The sequence below is a fragment of the Eptesicus fuscus genome, chromosome 6 (assembly GCF_027574615.1).
Source record: "Eptesicus fuscus isolate TK198812 chromosome 6, DD_ASM_mEF_20220401, whole genome shotgun sequence".
NCBI lineage: Eukaryota > Metazoa > Chordata > Mammalia > Chiroptera > Vespertilionidae > Eptesicus > Eptesicus fuscus.
In genome coordinates this window covers 40,265,729-40,284,816 of record NC_072478.1, presented here as the reverse complement: position 1 = coordinate 40,284,816, position 19,088 = coordinate 40,265,729, and the positions used below count along the sequence as shown (strand labels likewise).

General features: G+C 35.5%; 1 protein-coding gene across 1 annotated transcript in view; it reads right to left on the bottom strand.

The window, feature by feature from the left end:
* Positions 1-19,088, bottom strand: part of LOC103290898 (probable ATP-dependent RNA helicase DDX60) — a 102,316-nt gene that overhangs the window by 4,566 nt on the left and 78,662 nt on the right. The window contains exons 30-36 of the mRNA XM_054716732.1: positions 17,479-17,583; positions 17,071-17,212; positions 14,802-14,923; positions 8,634-8,781; positions 7,010-7,152; positions 2,151-2,302; positions 420-482 (exon numbers count right to left, since the gene is read on the bottom strand). Coding sequence (XP_054572707.1) covers positions 420-482; positions 2,151-2,302; positions 7,010-7,152; positions 8,634-8,781; positions 14,802-14,923; positions 17,071-17,212; positions 17,479-17,583 — 875 coding nt within the window. The remainder of the gene's footprint in view (positions 1-419; positions 483-2,150; positions 2,303-7,009; positions 7,153-8,633; positions 8,782-14,801; positions 14,924-17,070; positions 17,213-17,478; positions 17,584-19,088) is intronic.

Here is a 19,088-nt window from a genome sequence, read left to right as displayed (position 1 = left end):
AGCCTGGAAAAAACACTGGATAAGCAAGAGTCAAGAATATGTAAGTGGATGTAAACCAGAAACCTGATGGAGCCATAAGGGGCCCTCTGATGTACCATGTGTTTGATTTACACTGATTATGGAAATTGAGAAATTCAAGATGATCAAGGTTTTAGAATATTGAGAATATTGCTGCCTGTTGGTGGACAGTGCCTGGGGCTGAGACTGGTCTGGATGCTACTTTATGTCAAATAGATTTGGGAATTAACTCTAAGGTAGCAATGTAACAGGATGTTGAGAAGTTCCAAAAAGTTTTGGGGAGTTGAAATGCATAGCACCTAAAAGGTTCAATGATACCTGTAAGTACGAACTTAACATTTTTCAAATTACCACTAAATTACCGGAAAATTTGAAATCAGTATTTAAAAGCTGTAACAAACCTGATAGATTGAAGGGTGAGTGAAAAATCTTTCAACAGCTCATAAGCGTCTCCTTCATTCATCCTAAACAAAACAATATTTGGAAAAATCAATGGTACAAAAACATTAAGGAACTTCTTATTCCATACCGAAATGTTAGATTCATCAATAATAATGGATTGCTTTTGTCTTCCAAGAGGTATTTACCAGAATATTTTCTATCACAGACTCCCAAATGATAATTTAACCTGTGGAAATTCAATAACAAGTATCACAGCCACAGATGACCAACAAAAATCAGAGTCTGACCACTCAGGAGAAATCCAAAGTAGGAAAGTAAAGCTCAACAGAGTGAATGAGAGCTAGATACTCAAATGGGAAGAATTAAATAAATTATTTACTGATATCACAGCTGCTTTATTTACAACAGTGAAACATATTTTTTAAAATGATTAGTATTTCTCAAGAGTGTCAGAAGTTGTAAATGCTTTAATTTAATAAAAATTTTATGTAAAATGCATACTGAATGCTGATTGGTGTGACAGATGCTCCTCCCCACACCTGTGTGCTCACTACCTGGGCCGATTTCCCCATTCCTAGGTAAACTCAAGAGGATGTATTCCTGGTTACTATTTTAAAAATAGTTTCCCTGCCTAAGAGCTAAAACAATTGTCTTTCTTTATTCAGTCCTCAAATGTGTGAATTATATACTTTCTATATAGTTCTCTCATCATGAAAAGCTTATTATTTGTTATTGTCACTCAGTTTCAAAATATCTAATAATCAATAAATAGGGTACTTAATAAAAATATGTTTTTATATCTGTACTAGTGACAGATTCGTGCACATTGAAAGGAAATTAATTAGAAGGTGGCCGGCAGGGCAGGAGTGGGTGAGAAGGGCCGGACACGCGCTGGAGCCAACTTCCTGCGGTCCCTCCCCAGCGTCTGAGTCTGTGGAATGAGCGGGGTCCCTCTGGCAGGTGGGGTCCCTCAGCCTGGCCTGTGAGGATCAGGTGGAAAACCAGCTCTCTGACATCCCCCAAGGGGACTCAGAGTGCAAAAGGGCACTCTGTAAAGTTGCTGTCGTACAGGGTGTGAAATGCAAACGCAAGTGTGCAGTAAACCAGATTCGGGCCGACAGTGCCCCAGCAACAACATAACCCACGGCCGAAGGTGGAATTGCATGGCCCCGTGAGGAATCAGGCTCCCTCCTCTCTGGTTTCCAGGTGGGTCACCTGAGAACCGCCACTGTCAAGTCACTGCAGCTCGGTAGCTCCTGCAATGAGCGTCTACCCACTGGTGGTCAGTGCGCATCACAGCGACTGGTCGGACAGGTGGAGGGACACTTAGCATATTAGCCTTTTATATATATAGATGTGAAAATATTTATATTTGTAGAGTAAATCGTTATGTCAAGTGAGTCAGCCTAAGTCCCAAGATTTTGCTGGTAAACCACAAATAAGAATAACATATTTTATCTTGCCATTAGCCTATAAGAATAAAATTCTAGTATGTTTAGAATAACTAACCTGTATTTGAAATTGTAAAAAGGCTTTTGCTTAAAATTCATTAAGTTCATTCGTTTAATATACAGATATGGAAATAGAGATCAACATAGAGCTGGAGATGGACATAGATATAGAGATAGAGGTAGAAATAGAGATGAAAGAGAGAGAGAGACATGGACAGGGTAGTGGACATGGAGGCAGAGAAAGAGGTAGTGATTTACACGGAGACAAATAAAACATACCTGTTGTCCTGGACTAATCCTACCAAGGACCCATGTTTATAGAAATCAAGTGCATAAGCATTAAGTGGCATTCTTCTTCCTTGGCTATCAAATTTGTGTGGCCAAAGCAAAGGAGCCTGAGCATGACTGATACCAATTGTGCGCAGAATGACCTGAAGAAATACAATTTTTCTTAATTTATTCATTCATAATGAGAGTTTGTAATTTCTTACATTGTGCTTTTCAGTACTTCCTTAAACCAGCATTTTTAAAGCACACTCTTTAGGTGAGGAAAGAGGGTGACTTTCATACACACTGGGGTGTGCCACCCTAAGCAACCCTAGAGAATGGCTTGGATCCACCTATGAAATTAATTGCCGCACAGAATATTGATGAAAATCTCAACCATCCAGCCTAGGATACAGCAAGACTCACTGGGAAAGGAAAGCTAATTGAAAAATTCATCATTATCCTAATTAGTACAGGAAATATCTTTATAAACACAGCATCAGGGAGCTTGTACCTTGTCTGTCTCAGGAGAAGAGTTCAACTGAACAACTCCAACACTTTTAATAATCCAATTACCAGAATAAAACGGAGGGGAGGAGGAAGGAGGAAAATAAAAAAAGAAAGCAAATCAAGAGTTTTCCATGTCTGCTCTTTTTCTTGAAAACTGTACTTTGCGGGGCCAATAGGAGCTCTAGTAAATTGCCAGTAAGAGTGTAAATTGGTACAACTTCAATCTAAAAGACTTGGTAGTAGCTTGGAAAGTTACTATTAGTCACATCCGTTGGGATATTTTTATTCCATTATGATCTAGATAATCATTTTGACCCTAAAACTCCAGCAAATTTATGCTCAAATGAAACTGTTGCACATGTGTACCAGATGTTCATAGTAACTCTATGAATTATAAAGACTAGAAGCAAACACAAACATTTATTTACAGAAGAACAGATCAATACATTGTTTTACTTTCACACTACGAAATATTATGAAGTAGCAAAAATAAAATAGAGCTTCTTGTCACAACATGAATGAATCTTATGAGCATAGTTTTAGGTATAAAAAGCAACTTCTAGGAGACCACAATAGGTATTCCTTCACTTTTTATAAAATTCCAAAGCAGCAAAAATGAAATGAGATTTTGGTATCTGACATTTTAAAGGAGAAATAAAAACACAAAGTTGAGGACAGTTGATATCACGAGGAAAGCAGAGCGATAAGTGAATGAACTAGAGGAGGAGTACATGGCTGTTATTAGTTTTATGCCTTATAGTTTACCTATATGCCCTTTAAAGATATGTATGTATGCATATTTAGGAATACAGTAGAATGTAATGAATAACGCAAAATATGCTTTAAGATATTGTAACTTACACTAGTAAATTTGTATAAAGCAAGTTGGATAAGGCACAGGGCATGTTACGTTACCATCAAGCAATACTCTGGAAATATTCACAAAAGCAAGATGCTTCAAAATAGATGAAATAGACCTGCCCCCTTCTCTCAAACCCTTCATTCCCTGTACCTAAAAGGTCACTGCTAATTGATGGTGTTGCATGGCAGTAAGGCATAGACATTATATCCTATTATATCTGTGTTAGTGTCTCTTCAAAAGCCATGGAAAAACTCGCACAAGGAAGCAAAAGTGAATTCTACATAATGTTCATAAGTTGAATTAACTGATAAAAAGAAGTGGAAATTATAATACTTAAAATTAATACCTTTTTTCAATGTGAAATAAAATTATTCCAAAATCTCTTACGTAAGTAATTGTTTGTGATTGAACACATAAAATACAGGAGAAAAAAAAACTTCATAAAAGTACTGGTCTTATAAGCTAACATACACTCCTTTATTACTTCTGTACTAGGAATCCTCATTCTTCGAAGGCAGTTTATTATAAGACACTATTCATACGGGGTAAAGCTCTACAGAGCTATCCACATAAGAGCTTCACCAGGATCTGGAGCAGTGGACTCCAACTTGTTTGGGGCTTTTTTGTTTGGTTTAGTTTTGTTGTTGTTGTTTTGTCTGTCTGTTTGCCTCAGACACCACTTCCTTTATTTTTTTCCTCAATTACAGTTTACATTCAATATTATTTTGTATTCGTTTCAGGTATATGCACAGTGGTTAGACATCCATATACTTTATAAAGTGGTCTCCTGATATGTCCAGTACCAGTTGGCACCATCCATAGTTATAATATTATTGACTATATTCCCTATGCTGTACTTTATATTCATGTGACTATTTTGTAACTACCAATTTATACTTCCTAATCCCTTCACCATGTTCACCCAGTCTTCCAAACCCCCTAAAATTTGTTTTTAAATCATGTTCCTTATTAGTAAAAATAAGTTTCTTTCTTGCTTCTTCTTTCATAAATGCTTTATTCTCATTATATAAAACAAATAGCCTCTCCAACTTATTATTGTAAATTTCTTTAGGGTTTTAAAATGTATAGAGCTTTCCTATAGAGAAAGTGAATGACTTTGAAACCTGTTTCACATTTTTTTAATTAGATAGTCTCGATTTATTTGAATTCAACAAAATTGAAGGTGGATCTAATCAAGTTGTCAATTAAGAGAACATTAAAATATTTTTTTTGATGATAGATTGTTCAGTGATTTGGGAAATACAACTCAGAAGATTTTCGAAGAATTGTGTATTATTGTTATTGTTATAACAAAAGTTGTTCCATCTCTACCACTTATCTATTTAAATAAGGTTTCTCAGGATTCAAATTAAGATTTGATGCTGAAACCCCAACTCATTCTGAAAATAACTAAATATTTATTCACAGTTCTATGGACTAATTAAAAAAGAAACAGCCTCATTAATCTCATTAATATATACATTTCTAATACAATAATTAATTTACTTTTAGTAATTACTTCTCAAAATTTGTATTTTATCTAAGTTTCTGTGATTAACAGAAAATAACCATTACTTTGGAATTACATACTATTTCAGCTAAGAAATATGAGATAGGGTAACTTCATTATGATGATCATATTAAAGGAAAATTGTGTGGAAAAATGCAGAATCTAAATGCAGAGAAAGAGAACACCACCAAACTTTAAATCTTTAAAAATTTAATTATTGACTTGCTTTTAACTTGAAAATTATGGCATTAAAACACTTGGGACTTTTATTCCATTCTATACATTTAAAAAGATGCAATGGTTTATTTTTATTTTTACTTACTCTTTTATTTTAGTCCTCACCTGAGGATATTTTTCCATTGATTTTTAGAGATAGTGAAAGACAGAGAGAAATATAGATGTGAGAGAAACACATTGATTGGTTGCCTTCTGCAGGAGCCTACAACCAAGGTATGTGCCCTTGACTGGAATTGAACCTGGGACCCTTTGGTCCTCGAGCCAATGCTCTATCCACTGATCCAAACTGGCAAGGGCTGCAACTGTATTATATTAACACTAGAGGCTTGGTGCATGAAATTTATGCACGGAAGCAGGGGGGTCCCTCAGTTCAGCCTACACTCTCTTGCAATCTGGGACTCCTCAGGGATGCCCGACTGCAGTTTAGGCCCGATCCTGCAGGGATCCCTGTGAGATAGGACCTAAACTGGCAGTTGGACATCCCTCTCATAATCCGGGACCACTGGCTCCTAACTGCTCACATGCCTGCCTGCCTGCCTGCCTGATAACCCTTAACCCCTCTGCCTGCCTGCCTGCCTGCTTGCCTGATTACCCCTAACCACTCGCCTGCCTGCCTGGTTGTCCCTAACTCCTCTGCCCGCCTGCCTGATCACCCCTAACCCCTCTGCCTGCCTGCCTGATTGCCCCTAACCACTCGTCTGCCTGCCTGATCGCCCCTGTTTGCCTGCCTGCCTGTTTGCCTGCCTGCCTGATCACCTCTAACCACCTCTGCCTTGCCCCCACTGCCGAGGCTTCAAATACATCATTCCATAATATCAAATGTAACAAAATTTATTATCTTTCTCAAAATTTGTATTAATATATAAATTATATTTCTGAATGTTGATTCCAACATTCCGATTATTTATTCAGCATATTCCAAGTATGTCCAGTTCTTTGTACTCCATTTTGGGCATCAGTGATCCAGAATATATATGGGATTTACAGCAACTATAGCAATACTGGGAAATCCCAAAAGTAGTTTTATGTGCTCTTTTCATAGCAAACCTGTGTCAGTATCCCCTAGATTCTTCAAGGACGGGAGACAAGTGGTAGTCCCTGAAGTTTTATATAGTGGAGCAGGGCCCCTTAGGCAATACTAAGAAACAAATCACACCCAGAACTGAAATGTCAGTGCTGACATGAACACATAAGGAACTGTTGGACATTGAAATTGGGTCTCAAAAGAACTGTTGGCCCAGAAAGAAGCTCACTACAGACTGATTCATTTGCCTGTCACCATAACCATTATTGCTTGTCTCATTTTCGGTTCTTATAAGTGTATTTCTAATAGCACATGATCTCACTCATCTAGGGGAAATAATGAAAAACATAGACTGATGAACAAGGACAGACCCAGAAACAAGGAGGCATGGATCAGACTGTCGGGCCTCAGAGGGAGGGTAGAGGAGGGTGGGGGTACAGGGGAGAGATCAACCAAAGGACTTGTGTGCAAGCATATGAGCCTAACCAGCGGTTAACGACAACAGGGGAGTGGGGGCATGTGTGGGGAGGGGTGTGGGATGGGAATGGGGGGATGAGGACAAATATGTGATACCTTAATCAATAAAGAAATTTTTTAAAAAAAGAAAAGAAACAAATCATACTGGCCTAAGAGCACAATTTTCTAGATATTCCTGTAGACACCCCTGGAGGTATAAATTCATTCTTTTCTTAAAGACCATTTATTTATAAACCCCATTTTCTACTTACATGGCTTGGAGTTTCTGGTTGAAGCAAATCACCATCAGAGTTCCCAGAGAGACAAACAAATGGAGAAATAGCAACTCTTCCTTCCTTGCAGCTCATTAAGTGAGACACAAGTTGGGAGTCTTCACATTCTTTCCCTGTGAAATCTGGCCATAACAGGTTGGGATAGATTCGTTTTTAAAAATTAGCACAATTACCAAGCCTTATGTACCTACTCTGAACCATGCAATTTTCCAGAACCCATATCATAATGAAGACTGAGGAAGATATATCACATAAAGTAAATAGCATCTCTTGGCACAGAATGTATTCAATAAATGTTAGCTATTAAGGTTGTTATCAATATAAGATTTTGTTTTATATTATTTGTTTTGATCAACAATAAAAAATAAGATTTAAATACATTTTTATTAATTTCAGAGAGGAAGGGAGAGGGAGAGAGATAGAAACAGCAACGAGAGAAAATCATTGATTGGCTGCCTCCTGCACGCATCCTATTAGGGATTGAGCCTGAAACCAGGGCATGTGCCCTTGACTGGAATCGCAGCTGGGACCCTTCAGTCTGCAGGCTGACACTCTGTCCACTGAGCCAAACAGGCTAGGGCAAAGACTAAATTTAAACTGTATACTCTTTTAACACAGAATTATTATTTTCTTGGTACTTTTTCCCACCGAGCTCAGACTTGGCCTCAAAATATTTTTAGACAGGGTGTTCCAAGTAACCACTATCAGTAGGATTGGAAATATTTTTTCCAATCCTCTTCTTACAAAGCACCAGATCATGCATCAAAATTGGTCCCAATTTGTAATGGAGGCAAGATATTCACATACTCCTACTTTGCCTCTGAGATGCTCACAGTGCACCACTGTTATCTGCTTTTGTTCATCTTGCTTCCGATTTTAATAGACCCAGAAAGCTACAAGCTCCACCTACTTGACTTTTTTTTCAATTGAAGATGTTAGGATATAACATAATCTGGAAATTACTACCCACAGCTCAACCCATTCCCTTTATTCTAGAAACTTATTTCCTCTTTACTTTCCCTTAGAAGAGTTCCATCTAATAGCTTGTGAAAAACAATAGCAAAGATTAATAGTGTGTGCCTATGTGCTAGGCACAGTTTTAAGATATTCACATATGTTGCCTTAATTATTTAAACCTCACACAAACTAAGTAGATAACGTTATTGTTGAGAAAATTGAAGCATGAATATGGTGGTCATCTGTCCAAGGACTCACTGCTAATAAGTAGCAGAGCCAAAGTATACATCCAGGTATCTGCTAAGAGTCGATGTTCATTAACATTATGTGTATTTCTTCTCAAGGGAAAAAAGGTGACCGAATAGTCTCTAGTTTCTCTTCAGCTCATATATGCTCTTACTCCATTTTCCAGGCTTGTCCCACAAGCAACCTTTAATCAAGATGGATTATAAATGACTCTATCGAGTTTCAATCTCCACTGAACTTTACATTTTCAATAATTTCTTTCTTTGGAAAGCAGAAGGAATCTTCTAATTCTAAGACAGACTGATATTTCCAGGGCTTTGTTCTTCTTCTGGGATAAAATAATCTTAGGCAAGATTATTTATGTATTAAGTTGTTCCACAATGAAGATATATATACTTACTTATTTTTGACAATGGAAGCTGATATTCCTGTTTCATATCAGCCAATTTGGAAACAATTTGTAGGAAGGAGGCAAAGTCCTTTGTAATTTGCATGTTATACTTATGTAAAGCAGCATTAAAATCCTCAGGGAGATCCTCGAGGAACACCTAAATGATCAAGGAGATCATCAAGGACTCAAAATGGTGAAATATTTGCAGAGAGGTCCATATACATTCCTTGAAAACTGAAATTTTGGAAGAAGGCCAAAGATCAATGCAATATAATTCTATAATTATCTATTTCTTTAGTAATGTAATGCTTTTGTTCCTTCATCTATGAAATTAACATAACATTCACTTTTGTTTCCATTTGCATTTATCAAAACCAATAACTGCTCCTAAAAATGTGCTTTCATGCTACTTCATCTAAACCACTTTTTAAATATAAGCATGGCTTCAAATAAAGTAGACTTGTGAATAGTTCAAAACAAATCTAGTGATATATTTGGAGAGCATGAAACAACACAAAATATACTGATATGTTTGAAATAAACCTCACTCATTTGTGAAGGTTATTAAAACCTCACTGGATTCATTTTGTTAATTATTCTACCAATTACAATATTAGAATAATAAACAAAATCAGCAAAGTTGCAGGATATAATATCAACATTTAAAACTGAGTGGTGTTTCTGTACACTAAGTATATGAAAAGGAAGGCAATCTCACTCAAAACAGCATCAAAAAGGATAAAATACTTAGGAATAAATTTAACCAAGTTAGTGAGACATCTCTATACTGAAAAGTATAAAACACTGATGAAAGAAGTTATAGCAGACATGCTAATGGAAAGACATACCATGTTCATGGATTAAAATAATTGGTACTGCTATGATGTCAACACTTCCCAAGTTAATCTACAGATTTGATACAATTCCTAACAAAATCTCAATGGCATTTTTTACCGAAGTAGAAAAAAAAATCTTAAAATTCATATGGAATCATGAAAGATCCTGAATAGCCAAACTTATCTTGAGAAAAAGAACAAAGCTGGAGGCATCACACTTTACTTCAGAATACAGTATAAAGCTACAGTAATTAAAACAGTATGGTATCGGCATAAGGAATGACATATACGTAGATCAATTTAACAAAATAAGAGAGTCTAGAAGCAAATCCATAGATATGTGGTAAGCAGATCTTTAATAAGGTAGCCAAGAACACACAATGGGGAAAGGAGAGTCTCTTCAACAAATGGTGTTGGCAAAACTTGATATACACATGTAAAAAAAAATGAAATTGGACCCTTACCATACACTTTACATAAAAACAAACTCAAATGAATTAAAGACTTAAATGTAACACCTAAAACCAAAACTTATAGTAGAAAATATAGTTATATTGGTCTTATCAATACTTTTTTATATATATATAATACCAGAAGTGTAGGAAACAAAAAAGAAAAATAAACAAGTGCGACTATATCAAGCTAAAAAGCTCTGCATAGAAAAGGAAATAATCAACAAAGTGAAAAGGCACTTCCAGAATGGGAAAAAATATTTCTAAACCATCTACATGATAGAGGCAAAGGACTTGAATAGACATTGCTCCAAAGAAGATATTCAAACAGTCATCATGTGTGTTAAAGTTGCTCAACATCACTAATCATGAGGAACATGCAGATCAAAGCCACAATGAGATATCATCTCATACCTATTAGGATGACTGTTACCAAAAAAAAAAAAAAAAAAGACAAAAAACAAACAAAACAAAAACACACAAAAAGATAAGAGTTGAAGATGTAGAAAAATCAGAACCCTTAGACACTGTTGTCGGGAATGTAAATTGGTATAGCCATTATGGGAAACATAGGGAGGTTTTTTCAAAAAGTTGAAAATAGAGCTACCATATGATCCAACAATCTCACTTCTGGGTACATACACAAAGAAATTGAAATCAGGATCTTGAATAAATATGTTGATCCCTATGTTTACTGCAACATTATTCACAACAGTCAAGCAACACAAATGTCCATCAGTAGATGAATGGATAAGATTATGCAGTATATACATACAATAGAATATCATCTAGTCTTTAATAAAAGGAAATATTGCCATTTGAAACAACATGAATTAACTTAGAGGATATTATGCTAAGTAAAATGAGCCAATCATAAAAGGACAAAAACTACCTAATTCTACTTATTAAAATAGTCATGCATTGAAGTAGAGAATAGAATGAGAATAGAATGGTGGTTGCCAGGGGCTAGGTGGAAAAGGAAATGGGGAGTGGTTTTTCATTGAATATAAAGTTTCTATTATGAAAGATAAATAAGTTCTAGATATGTATGTACAACATACTATAGTTAATAATACAGTATTGTATACTTTAAAATACATTAGGAGAATAAATATCATGTTATGTTCCTACCAAAATAAAAACACACATAAAAGCACAAGAAAAATTGTGTAGGTGACAGATTGAATAATGTATATATACATGTATTTCATATTTTCAAACTCATTAAGATATATACACTAAATGTGTGCAATTTTTAGTATCAATTATACCTCAATAATGCTAAAAAAATAAGGTAAACATATGTATATATATATATATATATATATATATACATATATATATATACATATATATATATGTATATATATATATATATATATACTTAGAATGTTATCTAATCAACCACAATATATTTACCCTGTTTTAAGCTATGTTTAGAACATATACTAAGTATAAGTATACATTTATATATGAAAATAAACAGGAATGAAAAAAAATTATCTTTTTTTAGCTTTCATTATTTTGGTTAAAAAGTCAGCTATCAATCTTATTGCTCTTTTCAAGGAAATGTCTATTTCAATTCTAGCTGATCTATGACTGTCTCTGTTTTTTATTTCCATTAGTATTAGTTTAATGCTTATTTATATTTATCTTTCTTGAAGTTGACTACACTTTTGAAACTATGGAGGGCTATCTTTCATCAGCTTCAGAAAACTCCCAGCTATTAGTTCTGAATACTTTCCCACCATTTTTCTCCTTCATCTTCTTCTAGGATGTCTCATATATAACATTAACCCTTTTGAGTATGATTCACATGTCCCTTATGCTATCTGCTTTTCTTTTCACTTTTTTTTATCCTGGTGCTATAGTTTGAATACTATCTATTCAGTGGTCTATCAACTCACTGATTCTGACTTCTGATATGTATATTCTAATCAGATATTATATTTTTTCATAATATCTGATTTTTTCATAATATCTGTAATGTCCATTAATTATTTGGTGAAATTCTCCATCCTTTCACCACTTTTAGCTATCCCTTCCCTTATTTTCTTGAACATAGTAATCATACTTAAAATCCTTTTATCTTAACTCCAGTATCTGGATCATCTGTGTGTCTACTACTATTGTCTGCTTTTCTTCCTGGTAAATTGGTCATATATTCTTGCTTACTCAGTTGTGTGTGTTTTTTTCATTTTGGGGATTTTTTTGGTGTTTACTTTTTACCCCAGAAAAATGTTTTTAGGAGGACATGAAAGGCTTTAAATGATGTTATCTTCCACGAGAATGAGTTCTCCCACTTTTCTGTTTGACCAAGTCAGTGGTCGGCAAACTGTGGCTTGCGAGCCACATGCGGCTCTTTGGCTCCTTGAGTTTTTAGCAAAGGCCAGCTTAGGAGTACCCTAATTAAGTTAATAACAATGTACCTACCTACATAGTTTAAGTTTAAAAAATTTGGCTCTCAAAAGAAATTTCAATCGTTGTACTGTTGATATTTGGCTCTATTGACTAATGAGTTTGCTGACCACTGGACCAAGTGAATGAAGGTGTGATCACTTCAGTACAAGTATAGATTGAAGTGGGTTGGTTCTTTTCTCCAGTTTTAATAAGTCTCAGTCATTATCTGATTTATCTCTGTTTTTACATCACGGTCCTCTTAGGATTTTAGTATGAGGCTGATCACTCTCAGTCTTCTCAGCCCTAAAAGACTGCCAAAAAATCCACCGCTTTCCTAACTTACTATTATATCTTACAGCCCTAAATGGCTGCAAATATATCTTGAAGGGATACAAACAAACAAATAAACGTCAAACTCTTCCCTCCAATGGGTTTTCATTTAAGAAATGCTCTACGACTACAAAAAAGTTGGTTCAGTGCCCCAACATTTCATGAAGATCTGGTACCCCATAAATGTTCGGTGTTTAAAACTCACCAAGTCTTTCAAGTTTCTAGTCTGTCGCTCCAGCCCCATGTGATTACTAATAGCTTTATTGGTTGGTTATTTTTGTTTTGTGTGTATGTTTTGTTCGCTTCTTTACGGCATAGCAGAGGCTCTTTGCATATGCTAAATACTATTTTCAACTCATTTCTAGAATAGAGGAATTCTTAGGAAGAAAAACCCTAGTTGGAGATTCCCATCACACCTTGGATAAGTTCTTGGCATTTTATCATTTTAGCCAGTCTAATCCTCATTATGTTCACAGCTCTCCCTTACAATAGGAGTTTTGGTCATCTACCTAAAAGTGCACAAATTTACAATAATATTTAAGCAAAAAAGAGAGAGACAGAGGAGACCTCTACTCAAAATCATATTTTATGGTATTTTTATGATGACTTTTTGTAAGAAAAGAGATACTGAATTTTATTTTAACTATTTATTTAAACAAAATATTAAGTAATAGTTTTAAGATGTACTTGTGATTATAAAAATGTGAAGCTAATATAGGTCAATGCCTAAAGATGTGTTCACTGGTCTAGAGAACATTCTTTGAGGCGTATGATTTGTAATTTGACATTGGTGGTTAGACAATGTAGATGAACTCTTCTGTTTTACTAAAGTTATGCAGTATAACCAGCCTATCTCACTTTCTCAGATTCTAGTAAAGTACATTATTCATAGTATTTAATGTTGAATTAATTACAGGAAATCATGGTCAAGAAAATGTTGCAAATAAAATTGCAAAAGGGTTTTCCTGTTTTTAGTCTATGTGAGTCAAGAAATGATTTCTTAGATGACTATTCTGATCTCTTCTCCAGGAAGGACTTTCTAGCTCACAACATATACTTCCTGTCCACAGACCTACTTCCAGGTAAAAAAAATCCTAAGAGAACTGTAGATTCTATGACAGGAATTATTAGTTCACTTAATGTACAATAACCTACATTTTTTCCTTTGGCCACTAAATACTATAATTTGGCACTTTCAAATAGAAAACATGAGTAAACATTTTTATCCTATATTTTCCTCAAGGTATTCAAGCTTTTGATAGATTTATAGGAGGAAATTTATGAATTACAGAAAGAAAAATTATTTATATATAAAATAGTTGAATTAAAAATATGACAATGATTACAGAGAGAGCAAGTTATCTATATATATAAAAGCCTAAGAGACCATTACAACTGAATGACTGGAATGACCAGAATAACCAGACAACCAGCTGGTAGCTATGATGTGCAGTGATCCAGACCTTGCTGCTGGGGTCCTGACAGCCCCGATTCTGGTTCACCCACACCCTGGACTCAGACATTTGTGATGACTATTAATAAATCACAAGGACAAACAGTAGACAGAGTAGGTATATCCTTCCTAAAGCCTTTTCGGACATGGTCAGTTATAGCTATGTTTATAATTTTGCTTCCTCTAAAGTTTGAAGAGTGTGTGACATTAAAGTTGTAAATACTTCATCACAAGGGAAATTAGTCAAGCACTCTGCAAGTGTTTTTACTCTTAATGTAGTATACAGTGAGATATTAGAATAAGTTTAATCAATTTATCGGTCACTGTTTATACCAATGTTGTTATTATATCATGTTTATGTTGTTTTTATATCATGTTTTTATTGTTTTTATATCATGTCGTTATTGTTTTAATATCATGTCGTTATTGTTTAATTATTAATAAATTTATATATTATTTTCATATACATTTTACTAATTGTCTTTCATCTCTGACACTTCTATTATAGAGAAAGGGCAAATAGCAATATTAAAATATTTCTTCTAATTAATTCCCTTTTAATGTGCATGAATTCGTGCACCAGGCCACTAGTTTGTATATAAAACAATTGAATCCTAAACTTAATAAAATTCTGCTGCTGCTGAATCATTTATGGTAGGATTTATTGATCTTAAATATTTAGTGTTATCAGAATAATAAATTTTACCTTTGATTGATAAAACTTGACATTACTTTCTTGGAACTTTGCTGGAATATATCTTCTTCCAAACAGATTTGCCAACACCAACACGAGCTTTTCCATAACATCTTGAGAAAAATATTTTGAGCCTACATAAAACAAAGTATTTTGTTAACAAATGTAAAAAAGTATCTTAATACCATATTTAATGTTTAAATTGAATATTGCATTTCATTTCATGTAAATTAAAAATTTTAATGAATACAGCAACTAAGGAATGATTCTATCTGCTGGAAATTTTATGTCTTTGCCTTCTTTTTTATTTTTGCTACTCCCACTCAACTTGGGACTTTAGTTATTCTAACCACGAATTGTCTTATCACCTTGCCTGGATTCTTCCCTTTTCAGTCTATGATCAGTTTTCCTAAAGCATTTTATGATCACATCTCTCACCTATTCAACAATCTCCGATTATATCTCAGTGTATCATAAACACAACCCAATCTCCTTAGCCTAGCACTTAAGGCTTTACAAAATTCATCCCACAAATAACCTCTACCTTATCTTTCTGTCATTCACATTAAGATACTAGTGGCCCAGTGCACAAAATTTGTGCACATTAAAAGGGAATTAATTAGAGGAAATATTTTAATATTGCTATTTGCCCTTTCTCTATAATAAAAGTATCAGAGATGAAAGAAAATTGGTAAAATGTATATGAAAATCTCCCTCCTATCAGAGTCTGGGGCATGCCATGGGACTCAGAGTCAAGTGCCCGCCCACCCACGTGCACCTCAAAATCGTGGGAGACCCAGATCCGGCTGGTCCTACCCCTGTCAAGCCCCACAGGGCGGGAGGAGCAGCCTCAAGTCCCCCAAACCAGTGCTGAGCTGGGGGCACAGCCTCAGGTCCCCCATCAAGCCCAGTCGGGCGGGGACACAGCCTTAGGTCCCTTGGCCTGGTACCAGGTTGGGAGCATGGCCTCAGGTCCCCTGTCAAGCCCCACCAGGCAGGGGGTCCTGCTTCAGGTCCCCGGGCCCAGCACCGGGGTTTGGGGCACAGACTCAGGTCTCCCGGCCCCAGCGCCAGGGCAGAACGACCATTTGCATATTAGCTCTTTATTATATAGGATATTATATAGGACAGGATGGTCAACTTGACTTACTTTCAGTCCATCACAACACGTGAGAATTATATTATAGTGGTTTAAAAGGTGCTAAGTTAATAACTTGGACTCTGGAGGCAGACTACTTATATTTGAGTCTTGGCTCCGACACTAAAAATTTGTGACCATGGCAATTTATTTAACTTCTCTGTGCCTCAGTTTCCTCATTTACAAAATAGTGATAGCCATGTTATCTACCTTATGAAGTTACCAAATTTTCTATCTCCATGTTAGTAACCACATACATACACTGCCCTCTCCACATACAAACATAGTAATAAGCAAAAACTGCACATCCTGTAACATGAAATTATTTCTCCTTTCACAGAGCCTTTGGGAGGACAGTTTCCTGAGTATCCTTGTTTCACCAAACAATGCATGTTCAGAATATATTAACTAGAATCATTGTGCAAAATAGAGTATTTCTATCAATTAATGATAAAAGACAAAGTAATGCTGAAAAAGGCAGATTTCACCAGGCATTAGGAAGTCTAAAAAATTTAAATACAAAGTGGGAAACATTTCTCTCAAGGACACTGGTTAGGGGGTCTATTTAATTATAAAAATCAAACATTGTATTAAATGTAATATTATTACACAGGCATTGCAAATGGAATTAACAAAAATTAATATAATATTGGCAAAAACAAACAGGGTGAAAATAAGATTCTATATTATGCAATTAATATACTACCAGCTATTTAAATACAGTATAGTTATATTCAAAGAAAAAAGATTGGGAAAATATTCATAAATAATAGCAAATATGTTTAACATAATGCTTGAGAAAAATATTCTCATCCTTTTTCTGTGATGAGAATATACTAAATTTAATTAAAAGAAAATGTTTATGAAAATATTATATATTATTTAATGTGTTTTAAATCCTGGAGTCAAGGAATCACTGAAGTTAATAAGAAGTTGACATTTTAGAATAGGTATCACAAAATATACCTACATATAATCTATATTAGTAGGTATGTAAAAGTTTATTTTATCTAATTTGGTAGCGCTAAATTATCTGAATATTACCTTTTACTTTCTTTGTAGAAAAAAATATTCCTGAAATACTAACTTCACTATAGCCTCTATTGCTAATTTTAGACTATAAACAAGAAACAACAAGCTTACCTTTCTGGGTTGGCTGACAGAGATTATGGAAAAGGCCACTTACAAGAAAACTGACAAAAACAAGATTAGAAGGCTCGTGATAATGCAAATGTGATACAAGTCCAGCAAAACCCATCGGATTACCTTCTTGATCTAAATAGCCCTAAAAAACAAATATAATCTATTGGTTTGACTCAATTCACCATTTTTATTAATCAATAAATAATGTATCAAGTGCCAGTTTAAAATAGTAATTAATGCTAATATAAGAGAGATTGGTAATCATTACCCGGCCCAGTGTTGATAATTATATAAATTAAAAGTAATGTTAATCATTGGATATAACATTCTAAAGGTTACAATTAGTTCATCATGATAAGAAACAGAGATGGTAGCAATCTTATGTCACAAAAAGAAGTACCATCATACCTCTTTCACCAGGAACTGCAAGGAAAATAAGAAGTAAAGTTTTAACATCTCCATGGTTTTGGGCCGTTTGAAGGACAGCAGTGAATGCTTTAGAACTGACAGCACCTTTAAAGAAGAACACTTGAAGTCACCCCATGTTGGTGATACAAGATAGATTTGTAAATAATACAGGTGTAACACAATTTTTTAAATTGTTCTGTATATTATGATGTTTTGACATCTTAAAAAACCAGCCTGGCTGGGGAAAGACCAACCCTCCCAGGTCTAGTAATACATAAAGATAACAACTTGCCTAAAAGCATGCCTCTTCTATGCAAACCAACCACACTCAAGTTCATACCCCAACTACTCCCTTGCCTAACTCACACACCAAGCCAATATTCCTCTTGCCCTAATTCACCCCAGAGCCAGAGACTAGGCAGTTAGAGGTCACTCACATAGCCCAAAGCCTTTGGAATTATTCAAATTAGCAAACCCTAAACTGTTTACTCTGACTTGTCTTGCCTTTCCTGTGGAAACTCACATAAAGGCAGTGGCCTAAGCTGCCCCCTGCTCCTGTCTTCTGCCTCCTGACCTCCCTGGTGTGTTCTGCATGTAGTCCTGGATGGCATGCTATGCCTCCTGTCACTAGGACCTGTAAGAATAATACTTTGTTTTTCTGAGCCTCTCCTTTGTCTCCCGTTGTGGCCTTGTTGGCAAAGGTAGCGAGTTAGGTATTAAAGGAAAAGGGAACAAAACTGGCTAAGCCTGATTAACTGGAGAGTTACAGCTTCACCTACAACCCAGGGGATAAGCGCATCCTTGGCCAAAGTCCCAAGCAGGCAGAAAGACTGTCTTTCCAATCTCCCCAGGGAACAACTGGATTACAGAGGGGGAGGGATAAGCAGTAAGGGGGAATTCCTTGGATGGGCGAATGTGCAGTAGAAGCCTGATAATGAAGCAGAACTTTGAGGCATGCACAGTAGGAGCCATAGTGGAGACAATAAAGGGGAGGGGTCTAGCCTGGGAAAAGGATTGGACAGGATAAGGTCACAAAACCCAACAAGATTCAGAATAGGGATTGGATAGAGAGAGGGCCCAGCACAGCTCCAGGAAAACCCAGGAAACAGGTTGGACAATTTGAAAGACAGCCTGCTTGTTTCTGAAACCCAGAAAAAATATAGAAGATCAGCAAGGACCTTGGGGAAGCTGCTACTAGAGCCTGCCTGCCCTCTGCATCCCCCAGGGCATTTTTTTTCACCCCAATAAGTCTTGCCACTGTGCTTAAACTTTCACACCTGTGTCCCTGAAATTCTTTTCTCTGACATCTCAAGAGCCCATTTCTTCTGGCAATAGCCTCATCTGATTGACCATCACATAAAAGAATATAAAATATGATAGACATTACCCATATCTATCATAGCACATATACCAGCACTATATAGGATTCAATTAGATTTCATATTACTTGTTTTACCATGTTCTTAGATGGCAGATCTATCCTTTAATGAACAGAACATATAAAACAGAATAATCAGGAATGAATGATACTGCCAAATAATCTGGTAATAAATGCAAATTGAGTTTAAAAGCTTATAGCTCTTGGATTGTTCTGGAAGACAATAAGTACT